Below are 23,190 nucleotides of genomic sequence, written 5' to 3' on the forward strand. Positions count from 1 at the left end.
AGGTGTTACATTTTAGGTCTTGAGCCTTTCCTTATGTGATTTAGAATATAACTCGGCCTATTTCTTATGCATGACCAGGCAGACTGATTCTTTTGTGAACCTCACTTTATATTGACAGATTGCTGGAATAGACAGATCCAGAAACAGACTAGAGAGAGCATAAGGCTTGGAAACAGAATTCTTAGTTTCAAACCTTGGACTTGCTACTTAATCCCTATGTTCCTTTGAACAAATAACTTGACCCTTTCTGGGCCTGATTTTCCTCATCTGAAAATGAAGGCGTTGGATTAATGTTCACTAAGGGGCCCTTCCAACTCTAAATACTGTGGTCCTTTGATTGAGTGTATGTTATCTGAGGACCAGCTTTAATTTGAAAGAGGTATACTGGGGCAGGGAGGTGGTGCAGTGGATAGAGCACCGGCCCTGGATTCAGGAGGACCTGAGTTCAAATGTGGCCTCAGACACATAATACGTACTAGCTGTGTGACCCTGGACAAGTCACTTAACCTCATTGCCTAGCCAAACAAACAAACAAAAACCAAAAGAGGTATACCACTGAAGGTATGGTAATAAAGTGATTAACTTTTGGTCAGAAGATCATGAATGAATGGAAAAGTGTTTGTTAAGCATTTACTATTTGCTTCTACAGCACTCTACTAAGTGCTGGGGATACAAATAGAAAAATAAACCCACTTCATGAGAGATGTGATGGACTAATATGAAGACACACATTTTTGGATATGGCCAATATGAAAATTTGTTTTGCTTGACTATACTTATTTATTAGAAATGTTTTTGGCTTTTTTTTTTCCATTGGGGGACTGGGAGTAGTGGAAGGGAGAAAAAAATAAATGCTTTGTAATTGAAAAAATACTTTAAAAAAAGAAAAGCAAGCTATCCTTGCTCTTTAGTAGTTCATATTCTAATGAGGGTGATAATACATGAAACATAATAGCTGCAAGTCACATGGAAAGACCCCATGGTTCTCTGGGCACATGAGCAAATCAGATGACAATGTATCTCATTTAATGTCATTTCTGCTAAATCATAGCCATTTCTGATGTATTATGTGACAATGCCCTTTTTTGGGGGGGAGTTAAGTAGTGTTGGCTACTGATGAGGCAGGGGCTCCAGCATCTGCAGAAGCAGTTGCAAGACTAAATTGCCATAACAGTTGCTTCCTGGGATGACAGTTGTAGGGGTTGGGCTAGAAGTCAGACTAGTGTTGGGGGTGGGGTGCTACTACTCCTGGAGCTCTTGTGTTTACATGTCCATTGATAGCAGTTGGTCAGTAGTTCATGCTGGGGAGGAAGATAGTCCCTTTCCCGGAGTAATTGCTTCCCTCAATGATGGCTATGTGGACTAGGCTGAAAGCAAGGCTAGTAGTTTAGGAGGCATTGTTATTTCCAAGGCTTTTGGGTTCAGGGACCTGAGCTATTTCCATCTGAGTTTGAGGTGATGATAGCAGTTTGATTTGCCTGGCATGTGCTACCTTTCTTCTCACTCTTGGATGCCTTGCTGCTTCCAAGATCATCACCATGTGGAGGCATGGTAATATGCACTAGTGCGAAGGGAGAATTGTCATGGACATAATCACAGATCTATGAAGCACTGTAATATTATTGATACTTCAAGGACTTTATCAGTGTGGAGACTTTTCCCACCAATACAGGCTATAGCCCTCTATGACTTAGATTTGCCATAACCAAAAAACTTCTCTTTTTCTTCTCTTCCTCATCACTACTTACAGACATATACTGCCTTTAAATTTTGCAAAAGACTTTATATGTTATTTCAGACTCTTTCTAATTTGGTAGAATCTACTAGAGCATATGCTCTGATGACATAACCTTTGAGAATCCAAAAGCTTCTCTACCTCAGTAGACATGAGAAGAACTTTAATGGAGGGTTAATGATGAAGATAAATATGATGTACAATAGAATATTTCCTTTTTGTTTCAGTATTTGGAGAGCTTTAAAAATCTGCTTGTTTCAGTAGAAATGACTGGATGTTAAGGCCAGCTTATTAAATAAAAATTGAATAAAACTGTGGACAGATAGGTCTTTCTTAAGGTGCCTTGATTATGCAGAAGGGCTACTGTGTTGACTTCCCTTTCTTCTTTTCCTCTCTCTAGCTCATTGTTTCTATGATGCAATCTTTGACCTCACAGCAGGCTCAGAGGGCTGAGTTGGAAGCATTCAGTCTGTGATGGGTTTGTGCAGTTTTTCTAAAATGAACAGGTACAAATGGATAAGGATGCTTTTTAAATTTCCATGGCTTTAGGAACCATGTACCATGAAATGGAAATAAAATTTGGTAATCAAAGAGGACATTTTAAGAGTCTGGATTATTTCCAAGTGCACATTCTAAAATAATGTCAAATAATGAATGAGCAGAAGTAGAGAGGCTGGCTTATTAGTTGTGTATCTTGGGCAGGTCATCTCATTGCTCTAGGCCTTGGTTTCTTATCTCTGACATGAAGGGGCTGGACTATATGGTTTCTAAGGTCCCTCTTGGCTCCCAAATTCTATGATGAGATCTTTGTTTTGAGCCACTTCTTGATACTGAGTATTACATGAATATATCAGATTCCAGAGGCTGCCTGGAAGGGATACAAGACTGGGAGTCACAAATCTTGGTTCTGTCCCTTTTATTACTAGTTCTGTACCTTTGGGCAAGTCCTGCATCTCCCTGAGTCTTTGTATCCTTATCTGCATAATAATCCACACATTTTCAGCCTCATAGGGTTTTTGTGATGAAAATGCTTTGCACAATTATTTTGAGTTAGTCAGCACACCTTTACTAAATGCCTACAACATAACAGGTACTGTGCTAAGGTAATTTCACAAGGAAAGAATTAGCAATAAGGGGGACTGGGGAAAGGCCTCTTATAGAAGGTGAGGTTTTGAGCTTAATCTTGAAGGCAGCCAGGGAAACAAGGAAGGAGTCATTCACAGGAGAGGGAGAGCTCTTGGTACAAGGGCTCTTTTGGGATGATGGTTCACTTATAAGAGAGACTCACTCCTTGGGACCAGCTTGGGAAATTGACGTGATTGTTGTTTCAATTTTATTTGTTGCAATGGGGAAGCTTTCATCTTGTTCCTTGATTTCCCTGTTTTGCATGGATTTTTATTAAAGGCATATGTCCAAACATACTGTAATCAATTAACCAAAAAAAAAAAAGGGAAGGAATCCAGGGAAGCAAGGAAACAGAGACAATAAGGAAGAACATTCTAGGCATGAAAGCCAATAAAAATTCTCAGAGTTCAGAGATGGAATGTCATGTTCAAGGAATAACAAGAAGCCCTGTGTTGCTGGATCATAGAGTCCAAAGAAGGGAGTAAAAGGTAAAAAGAGTGGAAAGATGGGAAGGGACCATGCTGTAGTAAAGGACTTTGAAAGTCAAATAGAGGATTTTATATTTGATTCATAGGTAATGTGGAGTCACCAAGTTTAACCAGTAAGAGAATGATGTGGTTAGGCCTATGCTTTAAAGATCACTTTGGCAGTTGACAGGAAAATGGCCCAGAGTTGGAAGAGTCTTGAGGCTGGGAGACCAACCAGCAGACTATTGCAAAAGTCTAGGTGTTAGGTATTGAATGCCTGTACTAGGGTGATGTGAAGGTGGGAATCAACAAGATTTGGAAACAGATTTTATATATATGGGGTGAGTTTGAGTGAGGAATCAAGGATGACACCTTAACAGCAATAGGGAGATTGGGAAGACAGGAGAGTTTGAGGGAAAAGATAAGGAGTTCTCTTTTGGACAAGTTTAGTGTGAGATATCTGTGAAATATCCAGTTTGAGATAACTAATAGACCGTTGCTAATGTGAGACTGGAAATCAGAAGAGAGGGTAGAGCTAGATAGATAGATCTGGGAATCATAGAGATGATAGTTGGACTCATGGAAGATGATAAAATCATCAAATGAGATAGTATGAAGGGATAGAGGGATTAGGATGGAGTCTTGGGGGACACCCACAGTTAGTGGGTATGAATGGCCAGACAGATAGGAGGACAGCCAGGAGACAACAGTGTAATGAAAACATAGGAGAGAGAATTCAGAAGAGGGTAATCAACAGTGTCAAAGGCTGAAGACAGGACAAGAAGGATAAGGACTGAGAAAAAGCCAGTAAATTTGGCAATTAAATCATAGCTAACTTTTGAGAGAATAGTTTCAGTTGAATGATATAAGGTCTAAAGACAGACTGCAGAGGTGTTAGAAGAGAGTGACAGAAGTGGAAGCACTGATTGTATATGTTTTATTTTTGAGTTTATCCATGAAATAAGGAGAGATGTAGGGTGATAGCTAATATATGGTTGGATCAATTGAGAGATTTTTAAGGATAGAGGGGGTACATGGGTGTGGTTGTATATAACAGGGAAGCAGTTGGTAGACAAGGAGAGATTTAAGATTAGGAAAAGTGGGATTGATAGAAGAATTAATCTCTTTTTTTGAGGAAGAATTAATTTAAAAAAAGAATTAATCTGCTGGAGAATAAGTGATGGGATGAGGTCAAGGGTATACGTGGAGGAGGTTGTCTTGGCAGGCAGAAAGTTACCTCTTTATATGAGACAGGAATGAAGAAGATAGTGTCAGAAGATATCTTAGGGATGTGAGATGAGAAGGAGGGGAGAAGAGAGGGCTCTTGGTAAATGACCTAAATTTTTTGGTGAAGTGTGAGACAAAGTTCTCAGCTGAGAGGGTGCAGGGAGAAGGGGTGCTATAGGAAGTTTGAAGAGGGATAAAAAAGTTTGGAGAAGCTGCTGTGGTGAGGATAGTGAATTGATTAGGGAGATGTAAAAGGATTGCCTTACTACCGTGAGGGCCCAGTTAAGATTAAGTAGGATTTAATTGTAGTGGATCCAGGTAGCATAGTTTCATGATTTCCTCCAACTTTATGAAGCAGTTCATGAATAGGGTGAGAACAGGAGATGGTGGGAGGAGTAATCCAAGGTTGGGGCTTGGCTATAATCATGCAAAACAAATTCCTGCAGTAGTCTTGTCCAAAAAAAAAAAGGAAAAGAAAAAGAATACATACTTTGCTCTGCACTCTGAGTCCATCGCTTCTCTAAAGTGTTTTATCATGAGTCTTTTGGAACTGTGATTGGTCATTGTGTTGATCAGAATCCCTAAGTTTCAGAGTTGATTGTCCTTATAATATTGTTGTTATTGTATAAATTGTTTTTCTGTCTCTATTTACTTCACTCTGCATCAGTTCATACAAGTCTTCTCAGATTTCTTTAATACCATCCCTTTCATAATTTCTTATAGCACAGTAGTTTTCCATCACAGTAATATACCATAACTTGTTCCATTCCCCAGTTGATGGACTTCTTAGTTTCAAATTCTTTTCTACCCCAAAGAGAGCTTGTTATAAATATTTTTGTACATATGGAGTCCTTTTCCATTGATCTCTTTGGGGTTTAGATCTAGTAGTGGCATTAGTAGGTCAAAGGGTATGCACAATGTAATAGCTTTTTCGGCCTAGTTGCTTTCCAGAGTGGCTGGATCAGTTCACAGCCTCATTAGCAGTAAGCATCACCTTTTACCTGAAGCCTTTCCAAATTCTCCCAACTGCTGGTGCCCTTTCTCCCAAACTACTTTGTACTTAACTCCTTTATGCTTATTTTTATTGATTATATTTATTTGGTATATACTGGTTTATGTATATGTCTCTCATATTAGAATGTAAACTCGTTGGGAGTAGGAATTGTTTTAGTAATACTATTTGTGCCTCCAGCACTTAGTATTGTCTTTGTCACATGGTAGTAACTTAATAAATATTTGTTGATTGATTGACTAGTAATGTTGGTGAAAGAAAGAGTATGGTATAGTTGAAAGTGAATTGGAGTGAGGAAACCTGGTTTTGAATCTCAGCTCTAACACTTCACTAACTGTATGAATATGAGTAAATTTCTTATCCTTTCTAGATCTCAGTTTCCTCATCTTTTATACTACCTACCTCACAGGATTATAAGGAAAGTACTTGGAAAACTTAATAAAATAAATGAGTTGTCATTAATACTTTTTGTTGAAGATAGTTAAGAGCCTAGGGGTAAAAACATGTGGGATTCTAAAAATACTAAATTTAATTTACAAGAGAAAAATTATCAGGTTTGTGACATGCAATAACCTACTGAAATTGCAACTTAAGAATTGCTTTTTTTCCCCCTAGGATTTTAGCATCCTGAGCTATTTTGGATCAGCAGTCATTACAATTCATCCCACACTGACCTGTCACCATGTCTAAGTTGAAGAGCTCAGAGTCGGTCAGGGTGGTGGTACGATGTCGTCCTATGAATGGAAAAGAAAAGGCTGCTTCGTATGATAAAGTTGTTGATGTGGATGTGAAGCTAGGGCAGGTGTCAGTCAAGAATCCCAGGGGAACAACCCATGAGATGCCCAAGACTTTTACCTTTGATGCTGTCTATGACTGGAATTCCAAGCAGTTTGAGCTTTATGATGAGACTTTCAGACCTCTTGTAGACTCTGTCCTTCAGGGTTTCAATGGAACCATCTTTGCTTATGGGCAAACAGGGACTGGGAAAACCTATACGATGGAAGGGGTTCGTGGTGACGCTGAGAAAAGAGGTGTTATCCCTAACTCCTTTGATCATATCTTTACCCACATTTCTAGATCTCAGAATCAGCAGTACCTTGTCAGGGCCTCTTACCTAGAAATATACCAAGAAGAAATTCGAGATCTGCTGTCAAAGGATCAGACAAAAAGGCTTGAACTAAAAGAGAGGCCAGACACTGGTGTTTATGTGAAGGATCTGTCTTCCTTTGTTACAAAGAGTGTCAAGGAAATAGAACATGTCATGAATGTAGGAAATCAAAACCGTTCAGTTGGTGCTACCAACATGAATGAACACAGTTCTCGATCTCATGCCATCTTTGTTATCACTATTGAGTGCAGTGAAGTAGGGCTTGATGGAGAAAATCATATCCGTGTGGGGAAGCTGAATTTAGTAGATCTTGCAGGCAGTGAACGCCAAGCCAAGACAGGAGCTCAGGGGGAAAGGTTGAAGGAAGCCACCAAGATTAATCTGTCCCTTTCAGCTTTGGGCAATGTCATATCTGCACTTGTAGATGGCAAAAGTACTCATATTCCATATCGGGACTCAAAACTTACAAGGCTCTTACAAGACTCCTTAGGTGGCAATGCTAAAACTGTGATGGTGGCCAATGTTGGGCCTGCCTCTTATAATGTAGAAGAAACCCTTACCACACTGAGATATGCCAACCGTGCCAAAAATATTAAGAATAAGCCAAGAGTTAATGAGGATCCTAAAGATGCCCTCCTTCGAGAATTTCAAGAAGAGATTGCTCGGCTTAAGGCCCAGCTAGAAAAACGTTCCATTGGCAAAAGAAAAAAGAGGGAAAAACGCCAAGAGGGGGTTGGAGGCAGAGAGGAAGAAGAGGAAGAGGAAGAGGGAGAAGGTGAAGAAGGTGAGGATGAAGGTGAGGATAAAGATGACTACTGGAGGGAGCAGCAAGAGAAACTGGAGATTGAAAAGAAGGCCATTGTAGAGGATCACACCTTGGTAGCTGAAGACAAGATGAGATTATTAAAGGAGAAGGAGAAAAAGATGGAGGATCTGAGGAGGGAGAAAGATGCTGCAGAAATGCTGGGTGCCAAGATCAAGGTCCGGTACTGTCCCAAAGGACTTTTTCCATAGCTCTCTCTGTTTGATTTAGGCAAATATAGTTTGAATATATCCTGCCCTGGTCCCCCCAAAAGAGGCAGGAATGGCAGAAAATAACATTATCTTACAAGATTTTAGGAAAGGGGATGTGGATCAGAGGTTTAAAAACAAATTTGCTTTAAGAAAGGGATACATGGCCTTTTTTAAGGATGTAGATTCAGAAGACAATGTATAGATATGTATGGAAAGAGACCTGGGTTCTAGTCCCGGCTTTATCACTAATTTATTTGTGTGACCTTAGGTAAGTTGCTTAATCAATAAGTGCCTCCATTTCCTCACCTAGAAATAAAAGGTGAAGTTAGTCTAAGTGGTCTTTAAAGGTCCCTGTCTAGCTCTAAACTTTTGTGATTTTAAATTTAACATGAAAACTTGAATTTATAAAACAACTAAATTGGGGGAGGAAAGATTATTGGCTTTACAAAGGAATTCTCCAAAGGATGTCTTTAAATAATATTCTGAGCATTTGAAATCTGATTTGGTTTTAATAACTTTGGTTTCCACACAATTTTTCAGTAACACATGTTATCCAGAGCAAGGAGCACTTGTGATGACTTGCGATTGAGGGTTCATTTACAACTGTAGGCAGATGATGTGAGGGCTCTAAGCTGTTGTACACACAACACATGCCTCTCTTAACTCTAGGTCACTGCCAGATTGATCCTGTAATTTAGTGAACAGAGTGTGAAAGCCTCTCTCTTACCCTGCTGAGGTCACAATGATGGTGCAAATTTCTAAAATGAAGACTGAAGGAAAATATTGGCTTGCCAAAAAAAAAGAAAGACAGAAAAGAAAGAAAGAAAGTAACAAAGAAAGGGAAAACATTGACTCTAAAACTTAAGATGCTAGGAAACATTTCACCAAAGAGTTAAGTAGTTGGCTACAATTAAAATATACGTGATACAATGTATGACTCATTCTTGGTTTTTGAGGCTTTCTCACTGTTTATAGTTGGGCAGTGATTCAGGGACACAGCAGGTAGTGAAGAAGGAAGTGGCTTCCCTAGCTGATATTAAAAAAATTAAAAAGGCCCCAAACACTTGAGTCTCACATACATGCCATTAGCCTGTAAGTCAACAACCTCTCCTTCCCCCAGCCCTTTTTACCAAAGTAAAGGACTGAGCCTGTGCCTTTCTCACACTTGTTGGGGTGGTTGTGATGGGAAGGAGGCTGAAGACATAATATAATATACCCCAAGCCTCTATCCCTTAGGGCTGGCCCAGTACCTTGTGCTGCTTAGGGATGAGGGCTAAGCAGTAACCATAACAGACAGACTGGTAACATAAGAGCAGGCACCATATATCAACCAATTTTTGTATCTACCTCTGCATCTAGCTCTCTATACAGATGGTACTTAATAAACAATTGTTGAGCTGAATTGAATTGAAGAGATTTCAATAGAATATATGAGAGGAAGAATGTTTTTCTCAGGTAGACCACTTGTAGGACAAAGCTGCCTTATCTCTCTATTTCCCTTTCAGGCCATGGAAAGTAAGCTGCTTGTTGGAGGAAAAAATATAGTTGACCATACCAATGAACAACAAAAAATACTTGAGCAGAAGCGACAGGAAATTGCAGAGCAAGTAATTACAAATTTGAAAAAAAAGTTATTAAAAAAATTTATTTCTTGGTTTGAAGCATATAGCAAATATCTCTTATATTGTACTCTTCCAGAGGAAATTAAAATTAGAAGTATGTGACCTGTTTGTTATAAGGGATTTGTTTTTATTTTTATTTTCCAGTAGAGAGAGATGAGAGGGAGAAAGAATAAATGCCTATTAATTGAAAAAAAGTTTTTAAGTATATTTTTCCTTTGGTTTGACTTGCTTTTTGGATATTTACATCAAGAGATGTAAGGTGTATTGTTCTTGTAATCTTCAGCAGAATCCTAAGTATGAGTAGATAAAGTATAAGTAAATAAGTAGAACTCTTTTTTAGAGTAAAACTGATCTTTTTTGTGTTATTTATTAGAAACGTCGGGAACGTGAAATTCAACAGCAGATGGAAAGTCGGGATGAAGAAACACTGGAGCTGAAGGAGACTTATAGCTCTTTACAACAAGAAGTGGACATCAAGACCAAGAAACTAAAAAAGGTTGAGAGAAAACTACAAAAGTCTGAAATTTTACAAGAATGGGAGAATTGTTCTTTTTGACTTTGATTTGTCTCTTTGGTTCCTTCCAGTTGTTTTCTAAGCTCCAGGCTGTAAAGGCAGAAATACATGACCTTCAAGAAGAACATATCAAGGAGCGTCAGGAGCTGGAACAGACTCAAAACGAACTTACGAGAGAATTGAAACTCAAGTAAGTTTGTAACGCCACAAGAGACCCCAAGTTACAGGAAGGAAGTTGGACAACTGGGCTATATTGAAAATGACATTGAGTTTTGAGTCAGAAAAACCTGAATTCGAATCTTGGCTCATTTACTTATCTGGGTGGATCCTCATCCAGGTCTCACCTACTAGTGTGGGTGTCTTACAGGGCTCTATCCTGGACCCTCTTCTCTTTCTATACTATTTCACTAATGATTTTATCAGCTGTCTTGGTTTTAATTATCATCCTATGGTGATGCTTTTCAAACCTATCGATGCAATCCAACCTCTTTGCTGACCTCCAGTTTTAAATCTGCAGCTGCCTTTCAGATGACTTGAATCTCTAAGTGAATCTTAAATTCAACATATCCAAAACTGAACTTGTTTTACCCATAAACTCTCTCCTTCCAGACTTCGTTATTACTGTAGAGGACATCACCATCCTACAGGTTCCGCAGGCTCACAAAACCTAGGTGTCATCCTTAACTCATCACCATCTCTGCCTTTTACTCCCTACATCCGATCTGTTGCCAATGCCTATTGATTCACTTTTGCAACGTTCTAATACAGCTCCTTCTCTACTCTGATACTGCAACCACCATGGTGCAGGCCCTTATCGCCTCATGCCTAGGCAATAGCCTGCTGGTGAGTCCATCCATCATTCAGCTACCAAAGTGATTTTCCTAAAGTGCTAGTCTAACTATGTCACCTCCTCTACTCAATAAACTCCCAGTTATCTCCAGGATCAGATATGTAATCCTATTTTGGGCTCTATTCAAAGCTCTTCATAACCTAGCCCTCCTTGCCTTTCCAGTCTTCTTAGACGTAACACTCACCAGTGACACTGATCTCTTTGCTCTTCTGTGAACAAGACACTCCATCTCTAGTTGCCAGTCATTTTCGTTGGCTGTCCCCCCCATGCCTAGAATTTTCTCCATCCTCATCTCCAGCTCCTGGCTTTCTTTCCTTCAGATCCCAGCTAAACTCTTACCTTCTACAGGAAGCTTTTACCAATTCCTCTTAATTCTAGTGCCTTTTCTCTGTTAATATTTCCTATTTATTCTCTGTATAGCTTCTTTGTACATTTTTGTTTGCTTGTTGTCTCCCCAATTAGATTGTGAGCTCCTTGAGGGCAGAGACTGTCTTTTGCCTTTGTTTGTATTCCTCAGTTTAGCCTGGTACAGAGTAGGTGCTTAATAAATGTTTATTGATTATTGACTGACTGTGGACCCTCAAGAAAGTCACTTTACTTTCTCTGATCTTCAGTTTCCTCATGTACATGCATATTGGGAATAATACCAACATTCCTTATCTCACTGGGTTGTTGAAAGGATTAAATTAAATGACATGTAAAAAGCTATTGAACTGTCATGTGTTACTAGTATCTAGGGATTAGTGGTTCTATTTCCTAAATGTTAATAAGAAAGACAGTCTAAGTGTTATTAGCAACATTTTAGAGTGGTGAGAACTAAGGCTCTGAAAGTCACACAGCTATTAAGAAGTGGCAATAGAGCTAGGCAGGGCTTATGCAACTCTTGAGTCCAAATTCATGCTTCAGAGGGAAGTAGAATAGATGAACTCTAAGGTCTTTTCAAACTTCGAGTTCATTACTCTTTGCAGCAGGATTGAGGTAGTAGTGGTAGTAGTAGCGGTAGTAGTAGTATATGCTTTTTAATAGGTTATATTATTTCTCATCATGTACATGTTCGTGTACACGTGGAGTTGTGGCACCTGGAAGTTGGTTTGGATCTCTTGCTTTTCAGTCATTGGTGATGATACACATTTTATTTTGGAGACTGTCAAAGTAGCAGTAATCATGCAACGTCTTAACACCTAGCCATAAATTGAATTATTTAAACAAGCCCAACTTCTCTCCAAGGGGCCTTTGAACGGGGCAGGATTTGCACAGATAGAGATGGGGAATGTGTAGAAAGTTGGTCTCTAGGTGGGAGAATAGTCGTAAGCTTAGGCACTAGGGTGGGAAAGCATGTGAAGGATACAGGGAGCCATCCAGTGATGTGGCTTGGCTAGGGTGCAGGCTTCCTGTGAGGGAATAACGCAAGACAAAGCTAGGAGGTAGGGTGGCACCAGATGGTGGAGGGCTTTAAATGTTCAATTAAGGAGTTTTGACTCCGTTTAATAGTCAAGTGCATATTAAAATGAAAACCAAATCTCCACAGTGATAGCTGCCTCTTGTCTTTACCTTTATTGCTTTAAAAAGTTAGTCCAACCCAGTGCCAAAGCACCGGTGTGAAAATCAATCACAACAAAGCAGTCTGGTTCCACACTTCACCCAAATCGATTAGAAATCTTGCAATTCCACTGGAAGGATGGTCTTTTCATCCCCACATGAGGTTCCTTGGAAGCACTGATTTTTCCATAGACACCTCTAGAAGTTTCATCCTTTTTGTGAGTAAGATTGAGGACAATCCTCTCAATTAAATACATTGATAATTTAAAAAAAAACCAAAAAAGTAATCTTGGCCTTTTTAATCTTGAGTAACTGTCCATTTAGGTAATTACTCAAGTCTTTTTGATTATTTAAAGGTATCTCTACTGTGGTGGAAAGAACACTCACTAGCTATGGAGTTAGGAGTTCTGGGTTTAACACCTGGCTCTTCTCCTTAGGTGCTTACTGAATATTTGTTGTATTTGTTATAATATCTATAACTTTGGAGAAATCATTCATCTGCCGCTCAATTTCTACATCTGTAAAATGGAGATTCAGCATGGGCATACGAGGTGATTGTGAGGATCAAATGAGGTAATAGATATTAAGGGCTTTATAGACCATAAAGCACTACTAAGCTTTTAAAAATTATCATTTGGAGGTTGATGAATATTTTGTAACGACAGGTTTTCCATCTTATCTAACCTTTGTTTTTTTTTCCCCAGTGCCCATCATGGGGCTCTGAACATGGTAAGGACTTAATAAATGTTTATTCAATTTGAGTAATCAAATGTTTATTAAGCTCTTACTGTATACAAGATGCTGTACTAGGTACTGGGGTTACAAAGATAAAAATGAAATAATACCTACCCTCAAAGAATTTACCTTCCTCTGGGAGAATACAAGACAGACACATATAAGTAAATAGAAACTAATTTGAGGAGCTAGAGAAAACTAACAAGGGTGACAGAAAAGGTCTATCAGCAAGCATTTGTTAAGTATCTACTATGTGCCAGGACTTTGGTGGAGACACAAATACAATTAATTAAACTCTATGTACAGGAAGCTTACTTTCTAGCACAAGCAATAATAAGCACATATATAAGCATAGACAGAATAAATACAAAGCAGTTAGATACAAGACAGTTTGGGAGGGAGTGCACTAGCAGTTGGGAGAATCAAGAAGGGCTTCATGTAGAAGATGTTGCTTAAACTGAGTCTTTAAAAGAGAGGGAGATGAGAAGGATTCTTTGAAGTGGAGGTGAGGAGAGTGTGCATCTCCGACACAGGATAGCTAGTGTAAAGGTTTGGAGATGGGAGATGGATTGTTGTATGTGAGGAAGAGGGCGAAGGTCAGTTTGGCCAGATTACAGATTATGGGAGGAGAAGTAATATACAACCAGGCTGAAAAGACAGATTGGGACCAGATTGTGAAGGGCTCTCAAAGTTAAGCAGAAGAGATTCTGTTTGATCCAAGAGGCACTAAGGAGTCATCGCAGTTTACTGTGGTTAAGGAAGATTACTTTGGCAGCAGTGTAGAGATGGACTGGGAATGGAAAGGCCTTGAGCAGAGACCAAATAGGAGGGCAATGCAATAAACTGGGTGAAAGGTGATGAGGGACGCAACTAAGGTGGCAGCTGTGTGAGTAGAGAGGAGAGGTCAGGCGCAAGAAATGTTGTAGAGGCAGAAATGTCAAGATCTGGCAAGCGATTGGATACATGGAGTAAGGGAAAATGTAGAATCAAGGATAACGCTGAAGTTATGGACCGAGAGGCCTGGAAGGTGATTTGGACAGAAATAGGGAAGTTTGGAAGAGGGGTGGGTTTGGGGATGGGGAGAAGATAATGAGTTCAGTTATGGATGCGCTGAGTTTGAGATGTCTCCAAGAAGTAATTGATGATATGGGACTGAAGCTCAAGGGAGACTGGAGTGGGGTGTGTGTGTGTGTGTGTACATGCATAGAGACGCTAATGAAACCCATGGGAGCTGCTGAGGCCATCTAGCGCATACAGAGTAGCGACCCACAGTTTAAGAAGCACTGAGGGGGTTGAGAGTGGAAAAAGTCTAAGCTCTGATCTAGAGTGAGAGAGCACTCATAGTAAGGAGGTATGATATGGATCATGCAACAGCAGAGAAACCTGACAAGGAGCTATGAGAAAGGCAGGGAGAACTAGAGAGGAAAAGAGTATCTAGGAGAAGGAGGTTAACAGTGTCAACAGCAGCAGATAGGGCATTTTATGATCTTGGACAACTCATTTAGCTTTGCTGATGCAGGAAATCTTCAAAAGTAGAATACAGTAATGCTTCGGTGTTGTTGTTGATATACATTTTATTCCAATCACATGACAAATAAATGCAAATTCACACTTGGTCATGACCAGTCTATGACCCAAATATAATTCACAGCAAATAATTTTGGGATACGAAGAGAAATTTCTTCTTGATGCTTTCTCCACTTTTTTTTCATACATATACATGTCCTTGTTAAAATGTAAGTGCCCTGTGAGTGGGTGTTTCATTCTTTGTATATGTACCCTTAGCACCTACTAGAGTATTTGGCCCATAATATTCACTTAAATAAATGCTTGGTTGATTGATTAAAAAAAAAAAGAGCAGCAGATAAGTTGAGAAAGATGAGGACTGAGAAAAGACCATCGGTTTTGGAAATTAAGAGAACATTGATAACTTTGTAGGGAACAGTTTCAGTTAACAAATGAAATCAGAAACCAGAAGGCAAAGGGTTGAGGAGGGAGTGAGGAGAGGAAATGAAGTCAACAAATACAGGCAGCTTTTTCTAGAAGTTTGGTTGAGAAAGAGAGGAAAAATATAGGATGAGGGGAATGGAAGAAAGAGACTGATGGAAGAGAGGACTCTAGAAGAAGGGATGAAAATGGGGGTGAGGGAGAGGGAAGGAGACCTGGAAAGAGAGGGAGGGAGTAAGGAGAAGAGAGAGGGGGAAGATAGTAGGATAAGAAGAGAGAGAGAGAATATGATAGGATGGGATCAAGATCAAGGCCATATGTACAGAGTGGTATGGGATGATGTCAAGTGATTTTGAGATAGAATGGGAGAAGAGGACTCTCATAGTGAATGACTTCAATTTTTTCAGTGAAGAGATGAAGTCCTCAACTGAGAAAGAGAGGGGAGCAGAGGAAGATATGGAAGGTTTCAGGAAAGAAAGGTTTTGTATTGTACATAGTACTAGAGGTGAATTGCGTTGAGTGATTTAATTTTCAGTAAGTCTCTCACTCTTAAAAACTAGTAATTCAAGTTAGCATTAACAGTATTGTCAACCAAGAGATGTTTAGTTTAGCAAATATCTACCCTAACAGCTAGAAACTAGCTGCATGTAGAAGCACATGTGCAAGACTGATATAGGAAACTCTTCTTTCTCTTTTTATTGAGGTGTATAACTCTAATATGTGTATATTCTTACAGGCATCTTATTATAGAAAACTTTATTCCTCTGGAAGAGAAAGGCAAAATCATGAATAGATCCTTCTTTGATGAAGAGGAAGATCATTGGAAATTGCATCCCATAACCCGACTGGAGTAAGTTACCATTCACCTTTCTTAGGGAGTGATCTGAGAGGTCTGAAAGAACTGGAACTTGGTTAGAGGAAATCTAGTAAGAATGAAGTCTATGTCATTTCAATCGTGGACGAAACATGTTCTCCCATAAGTATTATAAAACCAGACTCATTTATAGAGAAGTTTCATAGAAAGGCAAAGCTGTAAGGAGTCTTAGGAATCAGTCCAACCCTCTTATTTTACAGGTGAATAAATTGAGGCCCAGCCAGGGAAAGTGACTTGCCAAAAGTATTCATACCAGAGGTATGACTGGCATTCATGTCTCCTGAGTCCTTTTTCAATGACTCTTTCTGTTAAATCAATAAGCAATTCTGCCACCATTTAGTGCTTTACAGTTTATAAAACATTGGCCTCTCAATAGCATCATGAGGTAGGTAGTCTAAATTTAACTATCCCCATTTTATAAATGAGGAAAATGAGGTTTGGTGGTGTTGAGTAACTTGCCTAAAGCCACATAGGTGAAATAATGGAGCCAAGAAATTGCTTGTGTTCTGGCTTTGTTTGTAGTGGGTATAAAATCTGCCCAAGATCTAGTTCAGAACAACAGTCTGGAGAAGGCACAGATGTTTGCATAGATTCATTATGATTTCTAAGCTCTGTAGTAGGTTTTTGGTCCACTTCCAGGATGTGATTGATTTCTTTCCCACCAGTAATCAGCAGATGATGAAACGGCCTGTTTCAGCTGTGGGTTATAAGAGGCCACTTAGCCAACACGCGAGGATGTCCATGATGATTCGTCCAGAGGCCCGATATAGGGTAGGAACTATTGCTTTTTCTCTCCAAATCAGAAGAGTTTGATCCTTTAGAAATCTTCACGTGCTGTCCTGTAAATTCAGAGCAAGAAGGATTTGACCATGTACAAAGAAAAACTTGAAGGGGAGAGCTTTCACAGAGCTATAGAGTTGGAAGCAACCGTAGAGACTATCTAGTCCATTTTCTTTATTTCTTTTTTTTTTAATCAATTAATTGATTAATTTTAAGCATTCATTTAAAAAAAATTGAGTACAAATCATCTGGGCCATTTTCAAATGGGGAAATTGCAGCAGTGAGGTGGGAGGGGGCTTGCTCAAGGTGTCACAGTAAGTTCTTAAGGCAGACCACTAGTCTCCTGACAGCCAATCCAGTGCTTTTTGCACTCCTTCCCAATCCTAGTAGAACTTTTCTTTACTTTGCCGTAATGGACCCACACTGCAGACCTACTGTGGTGGTAGGGCCTCTTTCCTTCTACTACCACTACCACTTGTGAAGAAAAGACCCCCATCTAGGAAGTAGACAGCATTCACCACCATATCCCAGCTTCCTTCTTGTTTGGGGTGATTTCTTTACACCAGCTAATTAGGCATTATCTGTGGCTCTGCATTTCTAGGCAGAGAATATCGTATTACTAGAATTGGATATGCCTAGCCGGACAACCAGAGACTATGAGGGCCCAGCTATTGCTCCCAAAGTCCAAGCTGCTTTGGAGGCTGCTCTACAGGATGAAGATGAAATACAGGTGGATGCCTCATCCTTTGAGAGCATATCAAATAAAAAATCCAAGGCTAGGTAAGTGGTACTTATTGGACTGAATCTCTAGTATTTAGACAAGAATGAACAAGAATAAAATGTAAAATACACCTATAACCACAGTTATATATCATATACCCAAATAATAGCTCACATTTTGGTAGCCTTTACACTTTACAAAATGGTTTCTTTGCAACAACCCTCTGAAGTTGGTTGTGGAAATATATTGTAATGAAAAGAGCCCAGGAAGCAGAAGACCTGGGTTTGAATCTCTGCTTTGCCATTTTTTATCTGTGTGATCCTGAGTACTTATCTCCTTAACCTTTTTGGGCCTCCTCATCTATAAAATACGGCAGCAGAGATGGACTAGAAAACATCTAAGGTTCCTTTAAGCCTAAGCCCTATGATCCTGTTTTGAAAAGAAGGAAATTTTAGGCTCAGGTTAAATGATTTACCTGAGGTCACACAGCTAATAGGTATCATAGCAGAGAAACAAACCTAGGTGTTCTCTTAAATCTAGTGCTGCAAGAGTATGTATCTTCCCTGGCCCACTGAGGCAGGTTGTTCTGCTGTACAAAGTCCATATAGTTCCTATCACTTGGGCAACTACTTGGAAAAATAAATTGAAAACTATAGTGGTTTAGGGGTTGTAGAAGAATGATCAAGATGATTGCAATTGACATGGTACACAAAGGAGAAGGGTTTAATTTGTGTTGGATAAAGCTTGGAACATGAACTTTCATATGTATTTGCTCTTTTTTTTTTTTCAGGCCCAGAAGTGGAAGAAAGTCAGGATCCTCCTCGTCTTCCTCTGGAACTCCTGCATCTCAGCTTTATCCACAATCGCGGGGGCTGGTTCCAAAGTAAAACCAGTAACTCCTCTCAAGGCGTGAGCAGCAACCGTCGCCTTCTGAGAGAAAAAACCAGCAAAAACCTGCAGAGAGGCTTTCAAACCAAACCAAGGACCACTTCTTTCTAGGGAAATATGAGGGCCTCTTTGCTGAATAACTGACTTGTGTGCAAATGTGCTGGTCCTGGGGATTCTGAAACATGGGAGGAAGAGATTTATAATTTGGCATTCACCCCTTTGGGGGAAATTATCTTAGTTAGTAAATCAGAAATGCATGGGTTACAGTAAAGTGTGTTAGCGGCGATGAGGTGGTCCCTTCTCCTTCAATTTCAACTTGTTTGTTGCACTGAGAGCTCCTTTACTATTGGACAGAAGGGGCAGAGTTGAGAGTTGCCATAGCTGGATTAGCTCTCCAGAGCCCTTAGGGCCAGATGATAGGGGAGGTTGAAAAGCAAAAGATTTAAAATGTGATTTGATGCATGTTCTGTTTAGAGAAATCCAGAGAGCTTCATTTAGGTTGAAATTCCAGATAGGTGGGAATAGAGATCTTCCCCCATTCCTATTAAGAAATATTTACCTCCCTTGAGAGCTACTGGATGAGGGGGGCTATGTCTTAGGGTCCTATATATTTCTGCTCCTGAAAGATATGACAGTGGAAGCAATAGAAATTGATATCCTTTACCTACTTGGTAGGTTTAGGAAATAGCTTCTTTCAGACCTCAGTTGTGACTATCTGTCAAAGAGTTAAGTTGATAAACTGATGCGAATTTCAAATAGTGTCCCTTTTTTCCTCTTCATTTACTATCATGTTGCCACATGCAGTGGGTCTTGATTTGAGTCTGGGCCTCTCTGTTTTGAGGAAGAACGCCTTGCTTTACCTTTGCCAACCGTGATGGGGTTAGGGATAAAGAGATGAAGTAGTTATAATTTTGAGTTCACCTGAAGACAAAGGAAAGTAGTTCATTGAGATGAGTGCTAGGGTTTTGTGCCTCATTCTCTTCCATAAAGGAACAGATTCATTAACTCTTATTAACCCTATAGGAGAACAGAATCAGGCTGACTCATAGCAGGAAGAATGAGACTTTATGCTGTGGTAACTGGGGACACCATAGCCTAGGGCAAAGGAACTGTGCCTCCTAGTGATCTTTCCATAATTGTTTGGGGCAGTGGCAGACTACCATCATACAGCAGAATCACAGGCTGACTCCTCAGGCCAGGCCTGAGCTGAAGGTAGATCAATTGCTGTATGTGACTGCCTTGCTCAGAAGAGTTCCTGTTTGCAAATATTAGTTTGGTTTGTAAGTTTTAGTTTGTTGTACATTGAAATTTGGAGCTATATTTTATTTTGGTTGTCATATGAATGTTACTTGCTCCCTCCACTCAAAGAGAAAAGTCCAAGCTCGTGTGTGCGTGTGTGTGTGTGTGTGCGCGCGCGCATGCAGGTGCACATGTGCCTGCATCTCTATGTATATGTGTGAAGATCTGCTCATTTCTAGAAATACACTAATGTATGAGTGTTACTCTTGTCTTTATGAAATCTTCACTAAGTAACTTTGTTCAGGCTGGAAAAACTCTACAGTGTAGGTATCTGGCTGCATAAGCAGGGGGGACAGTAGTCTCTGGGTCAGCTGTGCTGGGGCACCTTGCTGGCAATGGTGTCTCATCAAGATGGCTGCTCAGGTGGACCTTGGGTTATGTTCTAACTCTGCTGCTCAGTTCCCCAGTGCATGTTTCTGGATCAGAACCACAAGACTGTCTTTGCCTATCTATGGAAAAGGGAGGAACCATGTGCAATGTCTGTCATTTCTGAAAAACAGAGACCTGTATAACATCTCCCTTCTCCTTTGCAGAAACAATTATTCCTTGACCAAGAGCTCTTTCTTTCATCAGCTTCAGTAGCATAATTGAGTTATGCCTTCCTGCCTCTTTTCTGGGGATTAAACCATTTTCCCGTCTTCAAAAGAGGATTTTACTGTTTAAATAGAAACCAAATGATGAGGCTGTTGTATAGCCTGAGATGGTTATAGCTATATATCTGTTTCTTCTACCATATTTTCCTTGAGCTTGTCAGAATGCTGCGAGTTGAAAATATCCTTTCTGACAGGAACGTTATGTGAATTGGAAACTGCAGGACAAACTAGACTTTAGTTTGTACTTTATCCTGAAGTGACCAACATGACCAAGAGCTGGTGAGTGAGGCCCAGAACTCTGACAAATGTGTGAACAAAGAGCCCCGAAGCTGAACACAGTCTTGCCTCGATTGCCTTGAATTCCATTTATTTCATGTGGAACTGGGGAAATGATATAAAAGGAAACTAGTTTGGCAGGTCAATGTTCCCTTTTAAGGCAGCCTCCCTCTGGTGCTTTTCTTCTCTCAGAATTAATAACATAAATATTGGAATAAAGGAGGTAGGCAGCAGACTGTCTTTGAGGATGAGGGGCTTTGTTCTGAATTAGACCAAAATGCATGAAGTCTCTTCAGACATTCCCAATACACAGATGGGTCACTCTGCCTGCCTGCCTGCTTGCCTGCCAGGCATGCATATTATATTCTAAATCATCTGGATTGTCTTCTAAGGCAGCGAAGTTTAGAAATGAATCTACCAACCTCTGAAGAAAACTTTTCACTGAGTAGGTAGGCATTTGAACTGTTCATACCCCGCCCTTCCCCCCCCCCACAACATTCATCAGAATGGTTTAACATCTTCCACCTTTTGCTATGGTCTGTATCTGGTTTCATTTTTAGAACTACATGTTAGACATTCTGGATGCATAGTCCAAGATCACAAATCAAGGAATGAAGCACTTTCATAAGAATCCCTAAATCTAATTGGATTATTCTCCACTTAAATGCCTGCATGCTGCTTGAATTTCATCAGTCATCCCTCCACAGTCGGTTGAACTAGAGTGTCATACAGACCATACAGGTTCTTGTCACTTTCTTTTCTAACCCTTGTACTGAATGTAGGTTTGTTGCCAAGTTTCTGAGAAGTGTTGATTCTTTGTTAACTCGGGAAACCTTTCCTGCCCCAGGATTCCATTTGTGAAGCTGAGCTTACCCTAAACAGTGACTTAACTTTTCAGCATTTGTAATTGAAAAAAACAAAATGGTGTTATTACAACTTATAAAAATCATAAAGCAATGTTTGGAACTGGACAAAAATGATCGGACCTGGCTCTTTTGCACTCTGCAAGGGCTGGCAGCTGGTACTGTCTTAGGAAGAGCAGCCCTTCTAGCCCCATCCAGCCTGGTTCCAGATGTCTCATGGATCTAGAAAGAGATGTTGTCAAGGTTGCTTTTGTACAGGAGAACTGCCTTGGGGAAATCTTATGGCTCCTCAGAGTTAATACTGATCTTAAATCTTCTTTTTGACTACCTTTAGACAAAGAATATGTCAATAGTTCGAGCTCTAGGTTTTACAGCTGATATTTATTTGTATCACTTCTTTCTTTGTCTAGGAATGTAAAAGTGATTCTAAAATGAGATGTGTAATAAAATCATTCAGATTTATTGTACCTATAAAAATGTCTCCTCATAAATTACTAACACTTTTGGAAACAATTTTGATTATATTCTCCATATTGTCAGTGTCACTAAAATCAAATGAGTTGGAACAGCTAGGTGGCACAGTGGATAAAGCACTGGCCCTGGAGTCAGGAGGACCTGAGTTCAAATGTGGCCTCAGACACATGATACCCACTAGCTCTGTGACCCTGGGCAAGTCACTTATTGCCTCGCCAAAAAAAAAAAAATCAAATGAGTTACTTTTTTCCCTCTGAAAGATTGGTGATAGAAAAATTCAGTTGTTTTGAACTAGTATTCTTCTAGTGAATGAATCAGTGAATCTAAAATAGGAAATAATATTACAGAAGATGACTTGGGATTATAAAATTTGGAGTAGGAAGAACTTGAGAGATCATCTCATCCAAACTTTTGTTTTACAGTTGAAGAAACTGAGGCCCAGAGAAGTTAAGTATAAAGGTAAGCCTAATGTTATATAGGTAGATCAGAGTTGGGATCTGAACCTAGGTCCTTTGATTCTAAATTCATTGCTTTTTCCACTATAACTTGCTGATTCACATTATCCCGATTTTATAGACAAACTGATGATGAAGTCAAGTAGAATCACAGATTTAGAGTTGGAAGGGAGTATTCTCAACTTAATTCTTTCCCATAATCTACTCCTCTGTTTTACCTCAGTTACATACAATGATAGTCATACCCTGCCATGTTCATGATCTCTGAATTCTTTTATCTGATTATAATCTTTTATCATTCTGTCTTGCTTTTTCCCTTATAATTTTGTGTGTGTGTGTGTGTGTGTGTGTGTGTGTGTGTGTGTGTGTGTGTGGCAGTTGGGGTTAAGTCACTTGCCTTATAATTCTTAACCCTGTTCTGCATCTCACCATAACCTCCATCCTTCCACTCTTCAGTTCTTTCCCAGGCCATCACCCTGAACTGGCTTCACACTCTCCACTTTTCTCTATCTTGACCTCTGGGAAAACCAGTGTAATTCTATGCCATTCTCTACACTCAGGTCCCTTGCTCCTTTGTCTTATCACCCATCATGCCTTGCCAAGTCCCAACCTTGGATTATTCCCATCATCTACTGCTCTGATGAATAGAGTTGGGGAAACTCATAAAATCATGCTTCCTGGATCCACTACAAATGATGTTACTCAACCTCGACTGGGCTGTCATTGTAATATGGCAATCCTTTTATACTTCCCTAATAATTCACTATCCAATTCACCACAGCCACTTTTCCATACTTTTTAAAAAATCCGTCTTCAAACTTTCTATGGTACCCCTTTTCCCCACCTTCTCAGCTGAGAACCTTCTTACATTTCACTAAAAAATTTAGGTTATTTATCAAGAACTCCCTCTTTTCCCTTCTTCCTCATCTTATATCACTAAGATGTCTTCTGACACTATCTCCTCCTTTACCTCTGTCCCCCTTAAAGAGGTAGTCCTTCTGTTTATCAAGACACACCCTTCTACATGCACCCTTGATCTCATCCCATCTCTTCTCCAGCAGATTGATCCTTT

The 23,190-nt window shown here is 39.8% G+C and overlaps 1 protein-coding gene across 2 annotated transcripts in view; it reads left to right on the top strand.

The window, feature by feature from the left end:
* KIF3B (kinesin family member 3B) overlaps nucleotides 1–21,666 on the top strand; it is a 37,467-nt gene extending 15,801 nt beyond the window's left edge. For both annotated transcript variants that reach the window (XM_078150204.1, XM_020990730.2), the window contains 8 exons: nucleotides 6,182–7,655; nucleotides 9,194–9,295; nucleotides 9,684–9,806; nucleotides 9,896–10,014; nucleotides 15,632–15,745; nucleotides 16,435–16,540; nucleotides 17,151–17,329; nucleotides 18,061–21,666. In XM_078150204.1, coding sequence (XP_078006330.1) covers nucleotides 6,249–7,655; nucleotides 9,194–9,295; nucleotides 9,684–9,806; nucleotides 9,896–10,014; nucleotides 15,632–15,745; nucleotides 16,435–16,540; nucleotides 17,151–17,329; nucleotides 18,061–18,157 — 2,247 coding nt within the window. In that variant the 5' untranslated portion in view covers nucleotides 6,182–6,248 and the 3' untranslated portion in view covers nucleotides 18,158–21,666. The remainder of the gene's footprint in view (nucleotides 1–6,181; nucleotides 7,656–9,193; nucleotides 9,296–9,683; nucleotides 9,807–9,895; nucleotides 10,015–15,631; nucleotides 15,746–16,434; nucleotides 16,541–17,150; nucleotides 17,330–18,060) is intronic.
* Nucleotides 21,667–23,190: the final 1,524 nt, after the last annotated feature.

The sequence above is a fragment of the Phascolarctos cinereus genome, unplaced genomic scaffold (assembly GCF_003287225.1).
Source record: "Phascolarctos cinereus isolate Bilbo 61053 unplaced genomic scaffold, phaCin_HiC Scaffold_2;HRSCAF=192, whole genome shotgun sequence".
Taxonomy (NCBI): domain Eukaryota; kingdom Metazoa; phylum Chordata; class Mammalia; order Diprotodontia; family Phascolarctidae; genus Phascolarctos; species Phascolarctos cinereus.